The sequence below is a fragment of the Diceros bicornis genome, chromosome 20 (genome assembly GCF_020826845.1).
Source record: "Diceros bicornis minor isolate mBicDic1 chromosome 20, mDicBic1.mat.cur, whole genome shotgun sequence".
In the NCBI taxonomy this organism is placed as follows: Eukaryota; Metazoa; Chordata; class Mammalia; order Perissodactyla; family Rhinocerotidae; genus Diceros; species Diceros bicornis.
This window is the reverse complement of record NC_080759.1, coordinates 55869287-55893593: the sequence shown is the minus strand read 5'-3', so window position 1 is coordinate 55893593 and position 24307 is coordinate 55869287. Positions and strand designations below refer to the sequence as shown.

At 46.0% G+C, this 24307-nt stretch overlaps 1 protein-coding gene across 1 annotated transcript in view; it reads left to right on the top strand.

The window, feature by feature from the left end:
* The window catches only part of ADCY2 (adenylate cyclase 2), a 278833-nt gene extending 255005 nt beyond the window's left edge, over positions 1 to 23828 (top strand). Inside the window, exons 19-23 of the mRNA XM_058563511.1 lie at positions 4975 to 5121; positions 6905 to 7012; positions 14436 to 14550; positions 18626 to 18750; positions 23026 to 23828. Of these exons, the coding sequence (XP_058419494.1) occupies positions 4975 to 5121; positions 6905 to 7012; positions 14436 to 14550; positions 18626 to 18750; positions 23026 to 23178 (648 nt within the window). The 3' untranslated portion in view covers positions 23179 to 23828. The remainder of the gene's footprint in view (positions 1 to 4974; positions 5122 to 6904; positions 7013 to 14435; positions 14551 to 18625; positions 18751 to 23025) is intronic.
* Positions 23829 to 24307: the final 479 nt, after the last annotated feature.

The following is a 24307-nucleotide window of genomic DNA, read 5'->3' as shown; positions in this document are numbered from 1 at the left end:
TAGTTGCACGTCCTTCTACTTGCTGTATGTGGGATGCGGCCTCAGCATGGCCGGAGAAGCGGTGCCTCAGTGCACGCCCGGGATCCGAACCTGGGCTGCCAGTAGCGGAACACGCACACTTAACTGCTAAGCCACCGGGCCGGACCCTCTGTGATGTTTGCACAAAGATAAAATAGCGTAATGGATGCATTTCTCAGAACAAGTCCCCGTCGTTAAGCGACACATGACTGTACTTAAAACTTCCTCAAGCTTCTCCATCAGCTGTTGACTCTTCTGGCCAGAGAGAGCTCTCTGCCCCGAGACGGAGCCTGCTGGTTTACAAAGCCTGCTCTCAAAACTGCTGTGTTGTGGCAAGAATGTCTCTGAGAGGCCCTTTGAACAAATGCCAAAACTAGTTTTCATCACTTGTTGAAAAGACAGCATTTTGTCACCAAATCAACTCTTTGCTGAGTCCCCGGGTGGTAAGGATTGTGTGTGATTTTGAGCCAGGCAGTCCCATTCAGGGAGAGCTGAGGCTGGATCAAAACAAGACACAGATGTCTCTGCGATGTACAGGGAGTTCACCAGGCACTCCAACAGTACCTCCCTTCTCAGCGAACCATGAGCCCCTCAATGGCCGCCAGTAGATCCGTCAACCCTAGAGAGGCAGGCGAGAATGCCACCGAGGTTTCAAGAGATGCTTGTGTGCTTTCTCATTATTTGACGCCCTGAATCAATCAGGCATTGGCTGACAATTGGGACACAAGGTGCTAAACGGTTAGCACATAGGCCAGCTCGGGGGGAGAGGTGAAGGATGGGACCCCCTTCTTGCTGCAGGATGAGTCAGTAAGAGAGAGCACTGACCTGGGAGCTTAGACACCCGAGCACCAGTGGCAGTTCTGAACATTTTCTAGGACAAACCAAGCAGACGTGGTATAGCCACACCTGGGCATAGGCAGCACTGACCACACTTGTTTCCATGGTCTCTTGATTTGGTCTCTCTCTCTCTAGTTGGACTCAAGCTCCTTGAGGGTAGGACTTGTGTTGTCCCTCTGTGGCCCTACCACCTGGTATAAAGCCTAGCACACAGCAGGCCCTCAAGAGGGATGTGTGTGCGTGTGTGTGTGTGTCTGTGTGTGTGTGAACCAGGATGCTATAGTGAATTTCAGCCTGTAACACCAAGAAACAGTAGTTCCCATCTTCCAAAGGGAGTGCTAACATTTGCACATTTATAAATGTCCCTCTTGAAAACCAGTAACACGACTCTCGACCCTTCACTGATGGGGAACACGTGAATCGGCCAGGAGACTAGAAGCTGGAAGAGGGATTTTGGACAGAAGGTAGTGAGAAGTGAACCACCTCCTAAAGGGTTGGTGGGGAATCCTCGCTTCACCACTAGCCTCATGAATGGACCAGAACTGCTCAGCTTGGGGTGTGTACCGAATGACTTAGGTCCCTGAGTGGTCCTGGGGAAGCACCTCCTTCGGAACGACACAGATAACAGGCGAGTCCTGACAGGTGGGAAATGCAGAGGGCAGGGGCTGATTGAGTATCTGGACCAAGAGACTTGGGGCTGCAGGTGAGGATGTAACAGGACTGTCAGGGTTTGGAGGACAAAGGGTTCTGAATGTTGCTCAGGGAGCAAGCGAGAGAAAGACAGTTGGCATGGGGTTGTTTTAGATCCTGTTTGAAACAGCTGCCTGGAGAGGTGAACAGGCCCCAGCAGAGAAGCTAGAAGAATAGCCAGAAAGTCTGGGGCAGAGAGAGCAGTCTTGAGCAGCAGGGGAGTGCATCGTCCACTTCAAGGAAACCTCGGGCAGGATGTCCAGTGGTGGGGAAGCAACAGGAGTCTTCAAATAACCTGTGACAATGTCCACCAGGTTTTAGTGCCCAGGGAGCAGGATGCAGTTCATGGAAAACTTGCAACCTCCAACAGATGCTTCTTTCTTTCCCATTCTCCACCCCTCGATGGTTGGGAAACCTGGCTAGCAAGTTGGAGGGATCAAAGTAGAAGCATAAGGAGTAGCAAGAGGGAGTGTAAGCCAACCATGCCTCCTTCCCCACCTGCAGACCACCCACTGCAGCAGCCCCACCCTGAGAAAGGGAAAAGTCTCACATTCGACCAGGTTCAGTTTTGACTCCTTGTTGCCACTGAAATTATTGACGAGAGGACTCAAATTACCCAACAGTAAGAGTACCCGAGAAGAGTCATGGGTGGTCCCACGTTTTCATCCGGGGTTGGGGAGAAACTAGTCTCACTCAGTAAACTGAAACGGACAGTGGGCACAGAAATACAGTTGCTTTGTGATTATTCTTCCATTACTTGAGTTGTTCAGCAGAATGGTTACATGTGAGCAAATGTTGAAATGACATCTAGCTCACTTCCAATTCTAAAGCTCAGTGATACTTTTTGGCAACTATGTGCTGGACAAGGATCCCCCATTCTAGACCCTGAATTCCAAAATATCCTCAAAGGCTGCCCACCTTCCCTCCCCCACCCCCACATCCTCTGAAGTATAAGACAAGCTCAGGTCATTGACCAATCAGCTTGTGGTCCACTCTGGCTCCAAGCCCAACCCAAGACCTGAGGGAACCTTCGTGAGTTTAGAGTATGGTTCTAAGCCCTGCGAGTTTCATTGGCTCCAGAGAATTTGTGAAGCTCCTCATTTGTGAGGTTCCTCTGATTCTCAAGTGTAGTCCTATGGAAGCCCTGAATCAGGGACCAGGGGCCAGAGTTGTTTCCCCGAAGGTTCCAGGTGACCAATCTGTCAAAGAGGGCAGATGAGCAGTTTGCACGTCCAAGCCCCCAGCAGCACTCACAGCCTGCAGAGTGCCAGACCAGTACTCCAGAGTTTAGCTCTGGTCCCTAAGCCAGCTGGGAGCCTTGGTGGGTCATCCAATTCCCCTGACCTTCCATTCCTTCTTTTAGCTATGGTTCTTAATCAAGGCTGCACAGCAGGATAACCCATGGAGCTTTTCAAAAAGATGTACATGCTTGGAGCCCACCCTGGGGGACAAGGTTCAGTTCGTCAGTGGGGAGGGTCTCGGCGTCTGCCTTGTCGAAAGCCCTATTGGTGACTCTCCCATGCATTCCTATTTGAGGACCATGGAGTGAGATGACACATCAGACCTCTTCCAGCTCCAACAACCTGGGGTTCTGGGACGAGAGTTCAGAGGACAGTTCGAGAGCGTTGACCTTGATTAGACTCCACCAGTGAGGTTAAACTAGGCCCTCATATCCCAACTGCTAGTCAGTTCAGACTTGCATTTCATTATCTCCCATTCCCAGACATGCTTAAAGACCCCAGGGGAAAGGAGAAAGGTAAAGTGACATGACCTGCACGTGATGGGAGGCCCCGTGCTACCCCTAATCCAGGCGGCACAGCCAGTGGTCACCTGGGAGACGCAGGGTGAAGTATAAAGTGTAGCATTTATAAGAGGGAAGTCTGCATCAGACTTGGGAACTGCGACCTTGGGCAAGTAATGTCATTGCTCTGTGCCTCAGTTTCCTCATCCAGAGGTTGAGAATAATAATACCAGCTTCATAGCATTATAGTCAGGGGAGAGTTAATGCCTGCAGCGTTCACAGGGGCCCAACTTCTCATGCAGGGTGAACACATGAATGTTCGCAAAAATAACTTTTCAGAGAGAGAAAGTAGGGTCTGCACAACAAGTCAGCTCAGCCATATTGAGAGCAGAGTAGAAAAGGAAAACCTTGATTCTGTTGTTCATGTATTGTGTACAGATTGTGAGGTAATAGCAGAAGGCATTACAGAGTGGTTGGCCCTGAGAACAGGAAGATGACAGGAGTCTAGATTTTCCAGGAAGTCGTTGTGACCATCCATGGGTCACAATTGCTCTGATGTGTTTGTTATGAGACCCTAGTGGGGTAAGAATGGTTCTCCTGAGAGCCCGCGAAACCTTGGAGTTACGGTGCTGTTGAAGGGCTCACTCCCTGCCAAGAATTCATCTGGGTGCCCCAGAGAGCAGAGCTCACTGATAACGTTCATGCAGAGTGGATTCCCTCACCCTGCCAGGCACACAGGATGTGCCACTTGCTAGCATTCTCCCCTGCACTCAGAGGTCGGCCATCTTGTTTAACAAAACTCTCCTCACGTTTCCTGGTGGAGGGAGCATTTCTCATGATGCACTGTGCCCACGATGGCATCTGGCCATTCTGCCTGTATCAGGGCCATCTGAGGTTCCTGATGGGCCAGCGCCAGTGGGAGGGCAGATCCTCACACCTAGGACCAGCCCCCATGCCCACATAACACCCTAACTTTCTGAAACTTTCACTGAACCTGAAAGTTTTACTATATGCTGGGAAAATTATGGAAACACTTTGAAATTGTATTTATAGGACATTGTCACTTTACTCATGTCTATGGATGAAGAACTACGAGCCTCTTTCTGTCTAAAAATAAAAGGATATCCTGAATAAATATTGTTGGTGTCTAATACAATATGAATAAGTAGCCTGAGGAGATTCACTGGTTCTTTCTGGTGTAATTAAGAAGTAACTCGATGAGTTTCATCTGCTCCTTTTAGGAGACACTAAAGAGGAAAATGCAAAAAGATCCTAATCCAAAGAATGTAGCCATAACGAGTCATTTTGGGACAATATGGTAGTTTGGGAAATCATTTTGTTTCCCTTCAGTTGCTTAAAGGACACTTGCTTCTTAAGCCAGAAGTCTGTGGTCTCTTGCAGTTGTCTAAGGTAGCGATGACAGAAAGGTTTACCTGGAGGCGCATCTTGCGTTAGCTGGTAGTGGCAGCAGGAGCACAGTATTGAGGATTCTGAGCCTGCATCCGGCTCATTAGAAGCCTTTGCCTGTGGTCAATGGCCGGTGTCTGGAATGGGCCTGGGACTGGGGTATGGCAGGTGGAGTGGGGCACAGGATGATTTCTTTACCGATGCTAACATAAAGAATCACTTGGATCAGGAGCATGTTAAACGATTTCCTAGTGCTCAACTCTCCCTTTCCTCCTGGGCAGGAGTTATACCACCAGTCCTATGACTGCGTCTGTGTCATGTTTGCCTCCATTCCGGATTTCAAAGAATTCTATACAGAATCCGATGTGAACAAGGAGGGCCTGGAATGCCTTCGGCTCCTGAACGAGATCATCGCCGACTTTGATGATGTAGGTACTTGAGAGTCACCCTTGACAGGTGGGGGTGACCCCAGTCCCACACCTGCGCATGCCTGGAGCCAGCACATTTGAAGTTCGTTCAATACCATGGCGTATGTTAAAACTTGTCCTTTGGTGTAATTTTTGGTGGCTGGCGTTAAAGCTTTTTGCTCTATTTAGGTCCCTGACTAATTTGGGGGAGACAAAAGCATTTTATTATTGAAGCAGTTATGATTGCTAGAAACAACTAACAAAATTCAATCTAATAAAAATCTATCCCGTGTGCTATTTTGTTTTCTAGAAAGGCTTAAACTCCAGGGAAAATACTTGCCCATCCCTTTATATATAAAAAGATAATGAATATATTTATCATAGTAGATTATTGGCATGTCTGTGCATACTCCAAGGTCTCTGTCAGATATTAACTTGAACTGTGCGAGGATGACATGCTTTATTATTGAGAAAGCAATATATGTGTGGGATAATATATTTTAGAAGGGAAAAAGTATATGTTTTAGAATTTGAAATAGGTGTCATTTTTCAATTTTCAATTTTCTGCCTACAACGAGAATAATGTGTCTTGTTTTCTGGTAAGAATGAACACACCTCTGGTATTAAGGATATTGCTGCTACATCGTTCTTATCAATAGTGAGCAAAATATATGAAAATTGACACCCATGAACATAGGTTCATTATGATTCATGGAACTTTAAAATACACTGATGAAATTATGTAGTAAGATGGTTTCAGGCCAACCTTCTAAGTGTCTTGTGGGTGTCGTGCATTTCTCTACTACCACCATCGTCACCATGAGATTGACTCAAGATTCATGGTAAAGTAATGACAACTAGACATTTCCACTGTTAGGCTGAGTTTATAGTAAAAAGCAGTGGTATATTTGGTCCAGCTGCCCCTCAATAAAATAAACGTTCCCCAGCACTGGTGGGTGAGTAACAGTGCTCCTTCAGGTGGGATTGGCTCATGGATATGTGACATGTGATGGGGGATTTGTTCACCTGTCTTAAATTCCGACATATAATCTTGAAGGAAACGTCTCTGAAAGTGGGAGTACCGAGGAAGGGTCAAGAAGATGCTCCCAGTCTTCAGTTGGCGCCATTGTCCTCCTGAGCAGAGACAGAACCTTCCAAAGTTTCCGTCACTTGTTCTCCCCACCCATTCTTTCTCATTCTTCCAACTTCTGCTCTTATTTCTGCCTTTCTTCCATCCCACCCCAAGGCCTAAAGTAGTGGATGGGGAGGAGTCAAGTACGAAAGTGGTAACTGGTGCCAGAAACTGGGACAGGAAGTTTGGGGTAAGGGCTGATGGGAGCGGCCATTCTAGAGCTTTATTCCCTCCACATCAAGTGCTCAGAGGGCAAAATCCAATCCTCTGCATGAATTGGTCATAAGTCACCCTCACCGTGCAGGGAAGACCTCACTCACTGAATCGTACTTTGTATTTAGGCCTTTGAAACATGGAATCGGGAAATTTATTAGAGGCCATTATCACTTGTGTCATAACTTATCCCGGTTCTTTCACTAGCAAATTTTGAAAGGTAATTTATGTTAATTGGAAGTAAATCCTTATACTGGATTTCCTTCCAAGGATACACTCTGTGTGAAATGCATAAAATGTTCTTTCCCAACAAAGCCCAAGTCGAAGGGTGAAGAAGCAGTGGTTGAAACCAGTCATGTTCCCGTTACTGTGAACTAGACTTTGAAAATGTCTCTAGAAAGTTCCTGGTCCTGGGTCAGCACCTGACTGAGTAACCAGATGCCTGTCATTGCTTCGCAGCTGTTGTCCAAGCCAAAATTCAGTGGAGTTGAGAAGATCAAGACCATTGGCAGCACATACATGGCCGCGACGGGTCTGAGCGCAGTGCCCAGCCAAGAGCATGCCCAGGTACAGATGTGTCAGCCGCACGGTGGTGCATGGGAGCCTCGGCTCTGCCCACGGGTTGTCCCTGGAGCCAAAACAGCCATCAACTGTACTGGGTGCACAACCTAAACCTCAGTAATTGAGGTCTTATGAGACAAGCTGAGAATTCTGGAGGCTTCTGAGGGTCTGTTCACAGAATTTTCTCTGGTGGACAGGGGAAGAAACAACTGACCAATCTGGTAGCTGCTTGATATCAGATAAATATACAAGAAAGTAGAAGGTTAGGGCTGTTTATTTAAAGGTGACTCATTAAAGGATGGCTCCTGGTCTTTTGATTAAAAACAATGTGTTGTCAAAAAATGAGCTGACCACATAGAAATATGGTTGAAAGGTGATTTGGGCAAAATTGAGTATCTGCAGTCAACTGGAGTTTTTGAGGGGATTTTCTGTTATGTTGTGTTTTGTTTCAGTGTGTGTGTGTAGATATGCTTGTGTAACTTGTGCGTCAATAAACAAGACCCCCTTTTCCTTCAGAAGAGTGAACTCCCTGATGTCACCAACACAGGTTTGCTGTGGGGCAGAGGTGGTGGTTGCAGCACAAGGAGAAGAACTCACCAGAGCATAGCTGGCTCTAGGCAGGCAGCTTCCCCCCAGGAGAGGAAGGGCTGAGCCCCACGTACCCAGCCCCCTCTCCCACTCCCACCTCCCGTTGGACAGGGCAAGAAGGGACAGAGGGACAGGAGCATGCTAAAATAGAGCTCCCTCCTCCAGGGACATCAGGAGGGGGTCCTCTTTTCCCTCTTAACATTCGTGGGCAGAGACTAGAGCATGAAACATCTGACTCAAAATTAACACGAGCGTTTTTCCAAGTGAATGAGGTCATATGTATTTCGTTTGCTCTTGTCTTCGGGTGTTTGCTTCCAGATTATTACTTTTTAATGCATATGCATTACTTTAGTAATAAGGAAAAGTAAAAGAAACTAGCAATAAAAGCAACCTTAGAGGAATCTTATCTTGGGTTCTGAGCAGCGCCCTCCAAGCCATCTTGGCACCTGAGGCAAAGGAAAAATGTTCGCCCCTATATACGTGGTGTTGTGTATTTTTAATGGTTGGGTTTTTATTGCCAGAATGTTAAAGTGTTGAAAAACTACTGGAAAATTTAAAAATAGAGGTATTAAAGTGTATAACATTGTTTTAATTTTGAATATCTTATTTATACCAAAAACAGAACTAATTATAATTTTATTTTCCTGGCTTTAATGGAAGCAAATTTATACTTTTTCAATCCCTTTGATGTTCCAGAAAAAAATTAACCATTAAAAAAATAACATTTGGGGGGCCATCCTGGTGGCGTAGTGGTTAAGTGCGTGCGCTCCGCTGCTGGAGGCCCGGGTTCAGATCCCGGGCACGCACTGACGCACCGCTTGTCAAGCCATGCTGTGGCAGCGTCCCATATAAAGTGGAGGAAGATGGGCACAAATGTTAGCTCAGGGACAGTCTTCCTCAGCAAAAAGACGAGGATTGGCAGATGTTAGCTCAGGGCTGATCCTCCTCACAAAAAAAAAAAAAAATAATAATAACATTTCGGGCTGGCCCAGTGGTATAGTGGTTAGGTTCACGCAGTCCACTTTGGCAGCCTGGGGTTTGCAGGTTTGGATCCCTGGTGTGGACCTACGCACTGCTCATCAAGCCATGCTGTTGCAGCATCCCATATACAAAATAGAGGAGTATGGGCACAGATGTTAGCTCAGGGACAATCTTCCTCAAGAAAAAAAAAACATAAAATCATGTATATAGAAACAGACATCTTTCCTTTTGCCTCAGGCTCTAAAATGCTCAGCATAGCCCTGTCAGAATCTGTCTTAGTCAGTTCGGGCCGCCATAACAAAACACCACAGGCTGGCTGGCTTCAACAACAGACATTTATTTTCTCACAGCTCTGAAGGCTGGAAGTCCCAGGTCAGGTCCTGTAGGTTCCCGTTCCTGGTGAGATTTCCCTTCCTGGCTTGTAGATTGCCCTCTTCTTGCTGGGTCCTCACATGGTAGAGAAAGAGAAATCTTGATGGGGATTTCTCTCTTCTGCTCTCATCAAAACTTGCCTTCTTAGCTCTCCATGAGCTGCTTCCTGACTTCTTACCAGTCACCATTATTAATAAATGACTATTTATCTTCATGGTAGAACGGAAAGGGCATGGCTTTCAAGGGAGACTGCTCATTACTTACTATAATAGCTGAGATTTCTGCACTCCGTGTCCTTATGTATAAAATGGGGATCATAGCCGTTTCATAAGGCTGTTGGGAAGACTACATTAATATGCAAAATACTTAATAGACTCTATGGGCAGAGTAGGTAATAAAAATGATATAGTTCTCCATCAGCTGAATCTCTCTTAGACCCATCATCCAACCCCTCCCCCCCCGCACCATTTTATCAGCAAGAATATCAAGGAAAGCTGCTTACCTATTTGTTTACATGTTTGTTACATGCATATTTCATTTAAATTTCTCCCTTAAGAAGCTTACAAAAAGGAATACAATGCAAAAATATTTTAAAATTAATCAACTAATGTGGAAGGAATTTGAAAGATAAGATAGAAACAAAGATAAGGATGATACATAAAATGCAAATAGCAATGTCCTGACCATGTTCTAGATGCGCACAGGGTGAGAGGGAAGATGGCTAAGTTATTAACACTGAGGACCCTGGAGTCAGATTGTCTGGCTGCAGAACCTGATTGTGCCACTTACACAAGTGATGGACTCTCTGGGTTCCCTTTCCCCACCTGCACAACAGGGATAAAGAGAGGAGCTCCTTCATGGGAGTCATTGCAAGGATTAAACACAAACGGACATAGAGTGTTGCTAGTACTGGTTCTGAAATTTCCAGCAGCCAAAACAAGTACAATGTTTCAGTGTTCGTAAAGTAAGGTCAAATCACTCATTCATTAACATATTTGAAACAAGACCAAGTCAGGTTGGCGTTGGGTGTCCCACTGGGCCCCTGACCCAAGCTCTGACAAATAGGCCCTCATACACATCACCATGGGTCTAGAGTGAAGAGTGTGTTCAGTAATTTCCTCATGGAAAATAGTTTAAAAAGTTGGGAGTGAGGATGTTCGCTAGAACGTCCCTTAATGTGTATCTAATCAAATACATTCTCTGGCAAAGTGAGATCAGATGGAGAGCAGTGAGAGTCCAATTTAATCCAAGTTTAGTGAATCTTTGGCCTTAATGAATCCATAAATGTTATTTCGTGCCTCAGAGTTTTGGTAAACACTGGGAAGTTGTGAGTTCCAGTCATGTTCTCTGACAGATGCCTGAAACTCTGGTGTTCTGAGCCACCAAGTGAGGGCCAATGTTCATGCTGTGAAGATTACCTCACCTGGGAGAAGGCTAACGTCCCTTCAGAGAACCTCAAGGTCTGCTCAGATCTCCCAGGAGCTCCAGGCCGGAGACCAAGGTGCTCTTAGTCAGCAGTTCTAAATCTTCAAAATCAGGTGAACGCCAGCATCACAGATGCTCAGTGAATATTTGACGGATGGAAGAAGGGGAAGGAGGAAAGAGAGGAGAGGACAGGAGAGGAGGGGCATGTTAATTTTAGCTTAAAAAATTACCTTGGTTGTTACTGTTGGGGAGGAAGACAAATCCTCTCTAGGTCCTTCTGGCTGCACTATGAATTAAATTGACATGAGACAGAATAACAGGAGAAAAATCAAACAAACCTGTATAACATGTACACGTGGGAGAAACCCAGGGAAGCTGAGTAACTCGCCAAAAGGGCAGAGGCTGTTACCGTAAATGCTATCTTCAGCTAAAGAAAAGGAGGATGTTGGGGATGTGGGGGGAGTCAGTTATGGGAGCTTACCAGAAAAGCCCAGTAAACAAGAGTAAGATTATTATGCAGATTTAAGTCCTTGCCTTCCACATTGATAAGAGTTTCTAGAGATAAGGTCATCCTCCCTTCTTCCTGGTAGAGACAGGGAGACACCTGTACAAATGAAGATTTCCCTTACAAGTGTAAATGTCTCTTACAAGGGGTAACTTCTACTTTTCAGAGCCTCTCCCATGTCTGCAGTTTTTAAAAGTATCCAGCCCAAAATAATCCTCATGCTAAAGAGACACATTTGGGGGTGGCCAATTCTGATACCCCACATTACCCAACAGTCCCTTGACTGATAAGATAACCTCAGTAAACATGCATTTACTTTAAGCAGTGTTCCTTGCTGGTGAAACTTCCAAAACAGCTTGCAAAATGTGTTCTAGGGAACCGAATGAGTCGTCTCGCTGTGTGGCTGGAAGTCAGTTAAATGTTTGGAGGTATCTAACAGAAACTATTTGGATCATGGGAGAAAGAGCTGCTTCATACTGTCATCAAATATTTATCAAAAGCTCAGTTATAAGGACTTTTGAAATGAACTGAGTTCTTCTAGGGCCTGAGCATGATTTTTTTCTAGGGTTTACTAGGCTCAAATGAGTTATTTGAGCATTAGATTTAAACCCCATTTCCAGAACTCGGTGTCTTCATTTGTTGCTGAGGTCACATAAGACCTGCAGTGTAAGCTCACTGTGTGAAAACAGATTGGGCGATACTTTATTGGAGAGTGAAGCGAATTTGCTGCACCTTGGTTCAGTAAAAAAGCAAACCATTTCTCCCGCAGCCAATCTGTTCTCCTTGCTAGGACAGTGTCATTTTTACTGCATAGGATTTTGCCTGTTGGTTTAACAGCGTGTGCTTCCCGTTAAGTAGCAAGATGTTTTCCAGCTGGCTGCACAAACCTCCAAATCATGGTTTCTCCATAAGTCATGAGACAAGAAATAGTAGCCCTGATAGAAAAGCGTAATTGGTCTTCAGAAATGACTCTGCGTTTTCACGGAAGTTAGCTGGCAGTCAGCTTCATAGTTCCAATTTTTAAAATTGTTTGGATTTTCACCCACAATTTTAAGTTGAGGATTTATGGCAACAATAGTATTTCGTTCGCCTTTTTCTCGAATGATGTAATTCACCTGAGGAAAGAAAGAACTCTTTCTTTTGGAACCAGAAATTTACTTCCTCTTCTTCATTCGTATTTATATTATTTAGTGCAGTGGTCTCTACTAGAAGCAATTTTGCCCCCCAAGGGACATTTGCTAATGTCTGGAGACATTTTTGTTGTCACGACCGGAAGGGGAGGTGCTACTGGCCTCTGGTGGGTGGAGGCAGGGATGCTGCCCAACGTCCTACAGTGCACAAGACACTCTTCCATCCACCACAACAGGGAATTATCCCCCCAGATGTCAGCAACAGAGGTTGAGAAACCTGCTTTAGTGCTCTCCCTCTTCCCTCGCGTTCCACCCATTCAAAGTGGATTTGCTGAATAACCCCCTTTGTCATTTGCCTTTTCCTTTCGTTGTTTCCTTGGTTTTCTCCATCTCCCTGTCATCCTGAGTAAGCGGTTTACGTCCACTGTCTCCATTTTCCTTCTCACTCATCCCTACTGAGACCCTCAGCGTTGGTTTTCATCGTCACCCTCTGTAGAGAATGCTCCCCCACAGTCGGTCACCAGGTGCCTCCTCTTTGAATGTCCCCAAAAGCTTTTTCCATCTCTGATTGAGCTCCTCTGGGGCCCAGTGGGATTAAACCCTTGTCCCAGAAGTCAACTTCTGTTTCTCCTACTCTTAAGTATTCCAGTGTCTCTTACTGACGCCCCTCGTCCCACCTGAGGGCGTTCCCCAGCTCACCCCTCTAAGATTCTATCCTTTTCTTCCCTTGGACCCTCACTCACTTTAGTGGACTCATGAATGATCCCTTCTGGGCACGTGCTCCCCGGGTGAGCATCAGGCAGCCTCGACCTTCCACCAGAGCTTGATGATTCTCTCTGCTCCTCCCCGCCATTTCCTCTTGGCTCCCCAACGGTCAACCTAAGCGTAGTCTCTCCGTCAACATTTATCAAGTGCTTCTCCTGTGCCAGACACACTCATATTGTGGAGACACATAGTGTCTGCGCTTGTGGAGCTCACAACCAGTGAGGGGGACAAAAGAAAGACCGCACCGACTTCAGGGCTGAGATGGACATCTGTGCCACAAGCCGCAGATGAGTACACAGGCCTGCCGGCAGGGCTGGGACTGAGTTTCACCAGGCAGGCTGAACAGAAGCTGTGCTCCAAACCATCTTGGTGCACCCAATCATTAAATACTGGGGGAGCGGGAACCTTCAGGACATGTAAATACATTTTCTGAATTATATACATATACTAATAATCTATTTTTACGATATAACCCAAAATAGAAATTTTTTGAAGATAAACTTCAAAAATAAATACAAATATAATAGGTGTTACAAATGAATGGTAAATATAAATTAGCAACAGGAATAATAAATATAAATTAATAGTAAACAGAAATAGAAATTTCCACTTATCTTCATTGGAAACCTTGGACTTCTCCTCTCCTTCAGCTCCATATGTATGATAGCCCTATTCCTCAGGGGATGATAAACCACCCAGACACGAGTAAAGGCAGAAAAGTGTTACCCTCTGTATTAGTCTACTAGGGCTGTCATAACCGTGTAACACAGACCTGGCAGCTTAAACAACAGAAAGTTATTTTCTCCCAGTTCTAGAGGCTGGAAGTCTAAGATTAAGGTGCCCACAGGATTGATTTCTTCTGAAGCTTCTCTCCTTGACATGTAGATTGCCGTCTTCTCCCTGTTGTCACATGGTCTTCCATCTGTATGTGTCTGTGTCCTAATCTCCTTTACATATAAGGACACCAATCATACTGTATTAATCCGATTAATGACGTAGTTTAATCTTAATTACCTCTTTAAAGACCCTATCTCCAAATACAGTCACATTCTGAGGTACTGAGGATTAGGACTTCAACATACGAATTTTGGGAGGGACACAATTCAGCCCCTAAGATCCCCTCCCCCAAAGAGGCAAAAGGAGGGGAAGGTGTTTCCAGACCAGGGAGAGCTGTGGCAGGTGAGGATGGGGAAGAGGAGGAATGAATCCCCCCACTTCTCTGTCCTCCTGCCCCTTGACGTTCCCCTGGCCCTGCCATTGGTCAATCCAACAGGAAGCCAGAGGACAGGAAGTGCAGTCCCTAGAGGTCAGCCTCCCAGAGCCAGAGCCCAGTGGAGAAGGATCAAGACTGGGTTTGAAGGGCAATGGAGAACCTGGGCCAGCCCCTCCCCAACGGTGCCTTCTGTTGGCGATTTCTGGGTTAAAACAATGTAGGCCCTGCCCAGTGTCTTCTAGTGTTTCATGTGTCCCCAAGGCCACAGAAATGAGTATGGACACAATGCTTCCTTGAGATGAGAATTAATTCTTACAAAATGTCTGCAGTGCATTGAGCATCATCATTTGTAAGCATTCCTTTCTGGCTGAAGCCCAGGTTTGTGACTGAAGGGAGTCCTTCCAGCTGGTTTAGCTCTGACCCCATCCATATGTGTTTGTCTCCACTCAGGAGCCCGAGAGGCAGTACATGCACATAGGCACCATGGTGGAGTTCGCCTTTGCCCTGGTGGCGAAACTGGACGCCATCAATAAGCACTCCTTCAACGACTTCAAGTTACGAGTGGGTGAGTTGTGCCAAGAGATCTGGTTTCAGCTGTGGAGAAGGCTTAGAATAATGAACAAATTCTCAGGAAATGTTGATAATCCTTGCGATGTTGGAGGAGAACAATGACAAATTCATCTTTAGAGCTGCAGGACTGGCTTGCAGGTGGAAGGGCTCAGGGAGGTTATGAGCCCCTGGGGCACTTTTGTGCAAATTAGGGAAAAAATGCCGCTTTGATTGGACTCAGGCTGCAAGCACTTGGTTTAGCAAGTGGCCTGTGAGCTGGATTCCAGTCCCACTGCCCATGTCCTTCCAGCCAGGGTCCCTCTGCAAGCCACGGCATACATAGCCTTAAGCCATCCCAAGGAGCTGATTTAAGCCATTGTCTGTAAGCCACTCCATTATTTTATGGACCGCTGCCAATGAAACAGGGACCCACCACGCGCTGTAAGATGCTTCCAGATTTCAGAGATATAGAAATGTAAAAAAAAAAAAGTTGCATCTTAGAATTGTTGAAATAGTCACACACTCCTGGGGTCACAACCTCCGGGAACACCACACATGTGTCCTAGGTTCTGAAAAAGCTGTAGCTTTTCAGATTGAATGTTCAAATCCAAGAGAAAAAGCCAACTTTCTTTCAAGTTAGAAAAAAATTTCTAATAAGTTCTTCCCTTTAGCTTGATTCTTGAGCGTGTTTCATACTTGTGTGCCTTTTACAAACGTCTATCAAGAAAAAAAAAGTGTGTTTTAAGCCCTCGGGTTAGCACACAGCTGCCTCGTGAGGTTTGCGGTTACTTGCAGCCGTGCATGATTTATGAAAGCTTCTTTGACCATTTTATGTTTTTCTTGGCAACATTTTGCTTCTTCGGAAGGCGAGTCCATGTAAAAGTAGTTCTTTTAACAAATGTCATCTGAATGGCTTTTCACTTCTCTTGCATGCAGATTTCAACTTTTTAAAAAATCCCGATATTTAGAGCTATTTTCTTCCTTTGCTCTGCATATATTCTGAATTTTAAAACCCAGAAGCATTCCACACCTCTTGGACAAATGGGATTCCCTTCGCTGTATGTATGTCCTATTAATTGGCAGCATCTGGACACATTTTCTTTATGCTTTCTCACCCCCTGCACATGGACCTTTGTCCAGGCTCCGCGTATATGAATGTGGGAAGGGCCGGGCGGGCAGGGGGCTGCCCAGTCAGCCTCCTGACCGCATCAAACGTGGAGGTGTCCCTTTGCCCCGGGAGCTTCTTCACTGTTTTGACAGCTTAAAAATGGGCTCCTCAGACTTTCATACTACCCTCCTTTAAAGAAAACATCTATCCCGTGGCAGAATGACCCCTCTATTGTCAAACATATATGAACCAAAATCATATTGCCCTTCATTGAGAGGGGGAACGGGGAAGATTATTTGCTAGTTATATCCAAAGCACAGTGTTCTTGGTTCTTGGACCATAACGATGTTTTCCAAATCAATGAGCAATTGAATGGACCTCCCTCAGTATCTGTTATTGAGTGCTTACTTTATACTGATCATTGAGTAACTATTAATATCTGTGCACTCGCCCCACATACCTGCTCTCTTAGATTTCTAAGGAAGCCTAAGCTCAGTGTTTCACCGGGCCTTTGAGCCTACCTTTCCCGAAACACTCAGCCTCTCCCGGGGGCGGCTTCCCTGCTCCACCGCGGTGCATGGCGCCATCCAGTGGCACATCGCAGTAGGAACTCTGAACAGTAACAATGCACCCCCAAAATGATGATTCAAATAATGAGTCATATTCGCTTTTGGTGTCCTTTTCTGCACGTCAATCTGTAGAATCAATTGATTACTGGGAACCACAAATTGAGCACACACCTGCCCTAAGTAGAGACCACCCTGTTGCCAGCGAAAATGGGTCCAGGCTCTCTCTCCATCCCTGAGCTGCTGACCAAGCAGGACTCAACAGGCAAAAGGAAAGCTGATGGCAGAGGAGATCACTGGCCAGCAGCTGGAATGAACTATCTGGGGTGTCTAAAGCAGAGGTGCGAGTTTTATTGAGTGCTCCACAAAAGCAAAGGAGAATTTCTCTCTCGCCTCTTGTGAACCTTTGAAGATTGGGTGGAACAGTGTTTGTACTGCTCATCCTGCCTGTCTTTCCACTGCAAAGAGGAAGCCTGGCCTCGGATCTGTAACAGGCTGTAGAACCACATAGTTCAGCAGTGGGAAATGATGTCTCTCAGAAACACCCTCATTAATCAATACAATTTGACTCCTGTAGTAAGACAGGGGTCCAAGATCCAGGAGAAAATGTGGGGGGAATAAACAACCAATCTCCATATCTCTATTTCTGTTTCTATAGCCTCCTCCACACCACTCTCATAACAACTGTGCGTCTGTGAGTTTGAACTGGGTTCTTGGGACAAGGAATCATCCTACCCTACTGGTGAAGTGGGGGTGGGAGAAGAACCAGGCCTCTCCTTGACTAGGGAAGTTGATCAGACTTTTGAAACTCTGGCTTCTGATGGCAGATGCCATCTCTGTATCTCATGCAGTGTCAGAGGGCACCCTGACCTCAGGTGTATACATATGATAACCATGGTTTTATAATTACAATTACTAAGAGGGGGCGGTCAGAGCAACCGTCACCTTCACTGTTAGTGGTGGCCCAGGATGCCTGAATATCTGGGGAAGGAATGTGGGCGCAGTGCCACGTACCCCTTGAATGTAAGAAATCCGCCACACCTTGGGGAGAACTCAGCCAGCTGGACTGAAGGGAGGTGACTCATTCATTTCTCCAGCGACCTTTGGTTCAGTCTCTTTGGAGAATCGCAGCTTGTGAGGAGGCTAATGCCCCAGAGGTTGGATTTTCCTCACTCTGGTGGGTGCAGAGCTGCAAAGCCCAGCTTCAAGGGGGCCAAGAACCCCACCAGCAGAGCCTGACAGACCTTCCAAAGCTTGTGTGGAGACCGCCCGTGTGTCACTCCGCCCACTAGGGTGAGCTCCACCTGCCCTGGGATCTCCTGCAGACATGAGCTCTTGGGACCACCCTCAGTCCTCTCGTTTCTACCCTCTTCTCCTTCCCCCGTTGTGATTTGTTAAGTGCCAGTCATGTTCTCTTGTGAAAATTCCCCCAAATTTGAATTCCGTCAAAATCTCTATATTATGAATATTAAGATTTGTTGGTTTTTTTAATGCTGACGCGAGGAGACTCCCTCACTAGCTGCAGGCAGGCTGGGGTCGTCCTTTGGAAGGCGGTTTACCATGGGAATCAAGAGCACAAACATACTTCTCAGGAATTCAGTCAACTCACTGATGGGATGTTGTTAAAGGCAGCACCCCTCAGGGTGGGAAGAAGCCGTGTGCTCCAGAAGCTCATGACAGAGATAGGAGAGGAGATACCTTACGAGCAGGTGTCAGGGAGCCCACTGCCTGGCTTTGCCGTCTGCCTCTGCCATCTACTGCCTGGCTGATGGCGCCGTGCCTCTGCTTCCTCACCTGAAAATCGGTGATGATAACAGTACCCACCCCCTAGGGCTGTTGTGAGAATTAGAAGAGTTTTTATTTGTCAAGCATGTAGAATAGTGCATGGCAAGTAAAAAATGCAATACTAGTGTGGTGGTGGTGGTGGTGGTGGTTTTAGCAAAACATTAGCATGAACGTAACAGTCCAATAGTAGCAGAATGCCAATAATTATAGTACATGCACTCAGTGTAGCCATTTAAAATAAAAATATGTGTATTTCAAAATTAACTAACTATAAAACCAATGGAAAACAATATAGTGATCACCTCTTGCCTGAGATTATATAGCAACAGAGAAAAACAATTATATCACAATGTTCAGTTCTTCAAAGCATACCAATTTTATGTTATCATGGAACAATGATAAATGGACATATAAGTATGAATCAAGATCCAAAAGGTAAAAAAAGACAAACATAAACATTTTAATATTTTTGAGAGGATAGTTAGAGGAATTATTTTCTTTGCTTTAGAGTTCCATGAATTGGCCTAATGTCTGTTCAATAATGATGATTCAGGAAGGTTCTTGTAAAACTTTTCTGTTTAAGACAGTTGCTAGCATTTAAATCTTGTTAACCCAATTCTGATGTGTCACAGGTATTAACCATGGACCTGTAATAGCTGGTGTAATTGGAGCTCAGAAGCCACAATATGATATCTGGGGCAACACCGTAAATGTGGCCAGTAGGATGGACAGCACCGGAGTTCTGGACAAAATACAGGTAATTCAGTCTGCTCAGCCAACATTGGCCAGGTCTGTCCTCTTGGAAACCATAAATAACCATATCATGTAGACCATAAGTGATAATAATATATTAAAACAAAGGAAAGGAAGTAAACCTTGAGATTTACCTACACCTTCTTATTGGGGAAATGTTAACACAATAAAAATTATAATAATGTAAAGGTTATTGTATTTGTGAAAGCAAATGATCACAACGACCAACATGGCAGTATGACAGCCTGAGCATGAAGTCCAGGAGCAGGGCCCCTCTCTCCTCCTCCCTCTCCTGGACCCTACACCCTGAAAAGGGCTTTACAAGGGAGAGAGATCATCTCACCAAAACTAGATATAACCTCCTGCCTTCCTCTCCCCGATGGCTGAATAGAGAGGAGTGAAGGAGTGGACTAGGGAGAGGAAAGAAATGAAATTAAAGGTGATGTGAAACGGCAGTACTAAATTGCACTAGCATGGGATATGGGCATCCAGAAATGGCTGGAAGGCTCTGGAATCTACCCAAGTGAGAGAAAGCCAAGACCTGACAAGTTAAAAGCTGTGATGAATGCATGCGCCTGCTTGGGCACAGTGCCAGACACCTAGAACAAGAGACTAACTTCCCCAAATGAGAAGGGTGTGTGTTTGGGGGGTGGTGTGTGTCTGTGCTGAACTGTCTAGTTGCCTCACTCTCAAAAAGCAATGGTTCCACATTTCACCCCAGACATGTACTCTGGAATATAAATTCCTGCCAAATGGCAAATTTGTATGAAAATCAGTGGTCACAATAGGCTATCTCGATTTTTTCTCCTTTACGGAGAATTCAGTGAGCCCCTGTACCGTGTGTCTCAGCTTGGCTGAGATCTTCAAATAACTTTGCCTCAGAAAATTATGATGGAGACTTAGAGTCCTTTATTAACTTCTGGAGACAACATCAGTATCAGCAAGATGGGCTTTTCATTAAACCTCTGCTTTCTTGCTTGCCTTCCGTGCTACTCCACCTCCTTCATCCAAGAGGATCCTATTGCTGTGGCCTCTCTAAAGCATATCTTTAATTTTACGTGGAAGGTGACAAACGTTGCTTCTAAGGGTTCGCCTTCTTCCAGTCAGATTATTAGTCAACAGTGGCTGAAAAGTAAGCAGCCATCCCACGAAGAGAAGGGAGAGAGAAAAAAGAAAAGTGAGGGGAGGGGGAGAGGAAAGTTCCCGGGCCTTCCCAGCCAAATTAACCACTGCCAAGAGAAAAGAGCTTGCTCTGCTCACGAGATCCAACCTGAAAGAAGCTCTCAGCAAAAAGGGGCTCCTCTGACTGGGCTGGAGCAGTGGTCGCTGTCTGTGGAGACGGACCAATTCCCACACTTGAGAGGAATGGTCAGCCATCTTGGCAGCCTAGTCTAACTACATCTTGATGACACCATGGCTTCTGGGGCTTTCTGCATGCACATCACTGGCTGCTGCCAATTCCCAGGATGCTCCAGCATTCCTGAACAACCTGGGGTCTTCTTTTTGGTGTGGGGAAAAGCATGCTTCTACCAACTTAGGCCCCCACCACAAACCTAGAACGTTCAGAAGATGGATGGTAGTTTGAATATGCTTCACAACTCTCCAAGCGGTTTTCAAGCACTTGAGCTAAGTATCAAAAGCAATATAAGAGAGTCTGGTCAGGGAGAGTGCTCCCTCCTAGAGATTGTAAATCCCCCACAGGTCACTGTCTAAAATGAGTTTGAGCTCATGGGTGTCTCTAAGAGGATATTGGGCATCGTAAAACTCTTTGTGATTTAGTGCAGAGCAGCCATCTGGACAGTCTCTCTGCTCTCTGAGCCTCAGGGAGGAAATAAGACAGTTGCTGCCTGTCAAGAGTGAAGTATGTCTGCAGGCCTGTGTGTGCTTCAGCCCAGCAGCTGGAAGGTTCACATTTGGGTAGATTTTCTTCTCCTGAGCGTGAAGCTCACTCCAGCTCCAGGAGCCTCTCATTTCCATTTATGTCCAAAAATGTGGTGAGATGCCAGGAAAAATAAAAAATGATGCAGAGACCATTAAAACTTCTCCTGGGCCTGAGGAGTGGGTTCTTTTTATCAAAGAGCATTACCCTCCCACCATGCTTTCTAGCCTGGAAGCCCAAAGAACTCATCACCCAGCCAGGCTTCCCTGGACTTGGAGGAATAATAGCTTGTGTTAATCAGGGAGTCGACTCCCTCCTCCCCGCTTCATGATGATTGTGTGGTTGGTGTTACAAATGCCAGTGGATAGCTCAGAAAGGCCAGTGGGGACACTCAGCACCAGTAAATACCTCAACTGCAAAATTAACCTCCAAGGCTCCAAAAGATGTGTTTGTTCTCTGTGTGGAAGGTCAGAAGTCAAATGCCTGTAGAATTCTCGAATTCTGAGTGCCCCTAAGCTCTCTGATCATGAGAACACATTTGTAATCTGAGTTTCTTGACTATATCCACATGCTTTCATTTCTTGTCCAGAATCCAAAGTCCCTCCTGTGCTGCTGGCTTCACCCTCAAGCTCCACCTGTCCTCCCCCAGGCTGAGCCAGGGGAGAGGAAGACATGAGCGTCTAGTACCTGGGTCCCCCTTTTCCTTCCCACTCTGCTCCTAAGGGTCCTGAGGACCCACACATTGGCCCCTGTGCCAGAGGCTGACCACTGTGTCACCTTGCAGGAAGATGGAGTGATTTTTCTAGCTCTTTCTCTGCCCTTGATCTTTACATGGCACACTTCACCGTACTTTTGAGAGCCCCCAGACGCTGTCCTGGGTTCTTATAAGCTCAGTTCTCCTATGATTTTGATGTGCTTCTGCCTCTGTCCCATAGCAGTATGTGCCCTTGAGGCCTCACTCAGCCCCCCAGCCCAAGGAGGCTGGCTCATTGCTGCTGCCACTGCCCCCACCACTGCACCGTCCCCCAACAGTGCCCACACCAAAAACAGAATTGTGGTGTGGCATTGCTGTGTTGTCCATCAGCCCGCCCAGCACATGTGCGTCACCCACATGCCCGAGGGGGCCGGGGCCCCATAGGGCTCCTTGTGGCAGCCGTGTCCATTTCCTCTGATGAAGTAAGGGGAAATCCCTCCTCCTCTGCTTTTTCACACAGTTCCAAAGCAGCGTCACCAGGGGTTTCTGGGAAAACAGCTCCCTCCCTCTCTGCTCCATACCCAGATACCTCCTAGGGGGGACCATGTGCCCGACAAGGGGGTCTTCCCTCACCTCAGGATCTGAGGCCTCATTCTTAGCCGAGTCTGTGCATGTCACCCATTCTCTGCCTCAGAAAACATCTCTGGCAAGAAACTCCTCTAACACTCAAGCAGACAGACCCAGGCCTGGGCGACCATCCCCAGCTGTGGTCTCCCAAGGAGAGCACAGTGCAGGTTCAAGCTGAGATGGTGCAAGGCCCAATACCGGACAAGGCACCTCCCCTCAGGGAGAGAAGCTGTCTTCCCCAGCAGGCTTCACTGCCGCCTGACCCAGCAGGACCTGGACGTGATTCAGCAGCTGGAGTCCCTGCCTCATTGTGCAATGGCGGGAAATCACGAGACTTGCCACATGAAGAGGCTGCAAGCCGGGGGTGGGGGGGCGGCTCACGCCTTTTGGCATCTCATGTCAATCCAGGGAAGTGAGGAGACTCTCAGGACCTGACTGGGTGTCGTGCCCATGTGAAGGCTAGTGCAAATCCCCAGTGTTCTTTAGTTTGTATCATTGTATTCACGTGCATTAAACCCAAAACGTGGCCATTTGCAGGAGTTGCCTGTGCTGCTTCTGAGTGTTTACTTCCATCTGTATTGAAATCTATTAATTATATTTATTATTTCATGAAATGACGTTTATGACAATTCGTAAATGTCATCCAACATTCCACCACTCCAACATACTTAGATTTATTTATTTTTCCAGGTCTCTTATGTGTGAATACATAACCTGCACATGATTGGAATCATAGCAGGGATCCAGGCTTAATTCTTCTTTTTTGGGGTGAAATATTCAACATTATTCCATTGTCTCATCCATGATATTGATTGTGATATCATCATAGTTTACTTAACCCTTACTTTACTTTTGCATGTTTCCAGTTTTTCACTGTCACAGCACTGAATTAAACATCGTCCTTAAAATTTTTTTCTTCTCATGGATTATTCTCTCCTACTGATTTCTCGGGAATGGAATTAATGCATCAAAGAACATGAACAGTTTTTGGCTCTTTATCCTTATAGTCAAATGCCGTTTCAAAAGCATTGTGTGAAGAGGCACACTAAACACTTGTACATTTGTTGATGTGCTTCTAGGTTACCGAGGAGACGAGCCTCATTCTACAGACCCTGGGATACACTTGCACATGTCGAGGAATAATCAACGTGAAAGGAAAGGGGGAACTGAAGACATACTTTGTAAACACAGAAATGTCAAGGTCCCTTTCCCAGAGCAACTTGGCTTCCTGAAGAGTCGCCTTCATTTTGGCAAGAAGACTATGTTTTCAGGAAGGTACAATGCACTTTCTGACTGCAACTATTGTCCCTCATTTTTGATGTGCGTGCTCTGTTCTGTCCTCTGGAGCCCTTGCAGACTTGTTCCCATGACCTGGTGGCATACCGTTTGGTGTCTGATGTGTGCCAAGATCGCCTTGCCACTTGCACTGTGCTTACTCCTAAGCAAAAGGAAAAGGAGTGTGCGCCATAGGAGAAAAGCATTCAAAGAACTAACAAAGATGATAGAGGTGAAACAAACAAAAATTCTTAAGGCAATAAAACTAGGGGGTGTATATTATCTTCCGGTGCATGTTCTTTTCTGGAAAATATGGTAGCTCGCCAGCCGCATCTGCTAGTCTGATATTAAAACACACAGTATTTGTGAATAAGTTGATTCTGTCACCCCACATGGAATTTGACTGTGTTCATTCACGTGTCCATTGCCAGTGGCTATCCACGGGCCCGGCTGGGATCCATGGCTGTCACCCTGCTCTGTTGTGTCTCCTGCCAGCAGCAGTAGCCATCCATCACCAGAATTAGTTCTCACTGCCTAGGAACAGTTTTGTACCAGACGCGTCTGATGTTTTGATGCCATTGTCTTTTGTAAGGTTAATTCATTAAAAGTTTTATGTACTTTGCTTTATAGTCTATATCTTTTCCACCCCCTGCCTTTTTTCTTTCTCCTGCAATTTGCTCCAGAATTGAGGTTTGTATTCCATTCATTCTCCCTGTTGACAGTTGTTTCAGAAAAAGCCCTCTAGAAGCAAAGATTGAGATATCCTTGAGTAATTCAGAGCAGGACAAAGTTTATGATATAGATCATTGATTAGGCAGCTCCCTGGAAAGAAAGCAAGCATGCTCAATGTGTCATGTGGTCTGGTTTTCCTTTTGGCATCTCCAGAGACCATTTTCAGGGGAAAATATTTTAATAGGAATAAAAGCCTCTGCTAGCAACAGCACCCCCTCTGTCCACATACTCTGGTCTACCTTAATTCTTTGGGAGAGCGTCAGAGACAGGCTGCATAAGAGTCACTTGGAACTGACTCTGTAAATCAGCAATCATAATAGCTTGAGCTAACCAGAGCTGTGGAGCCCCACAAGC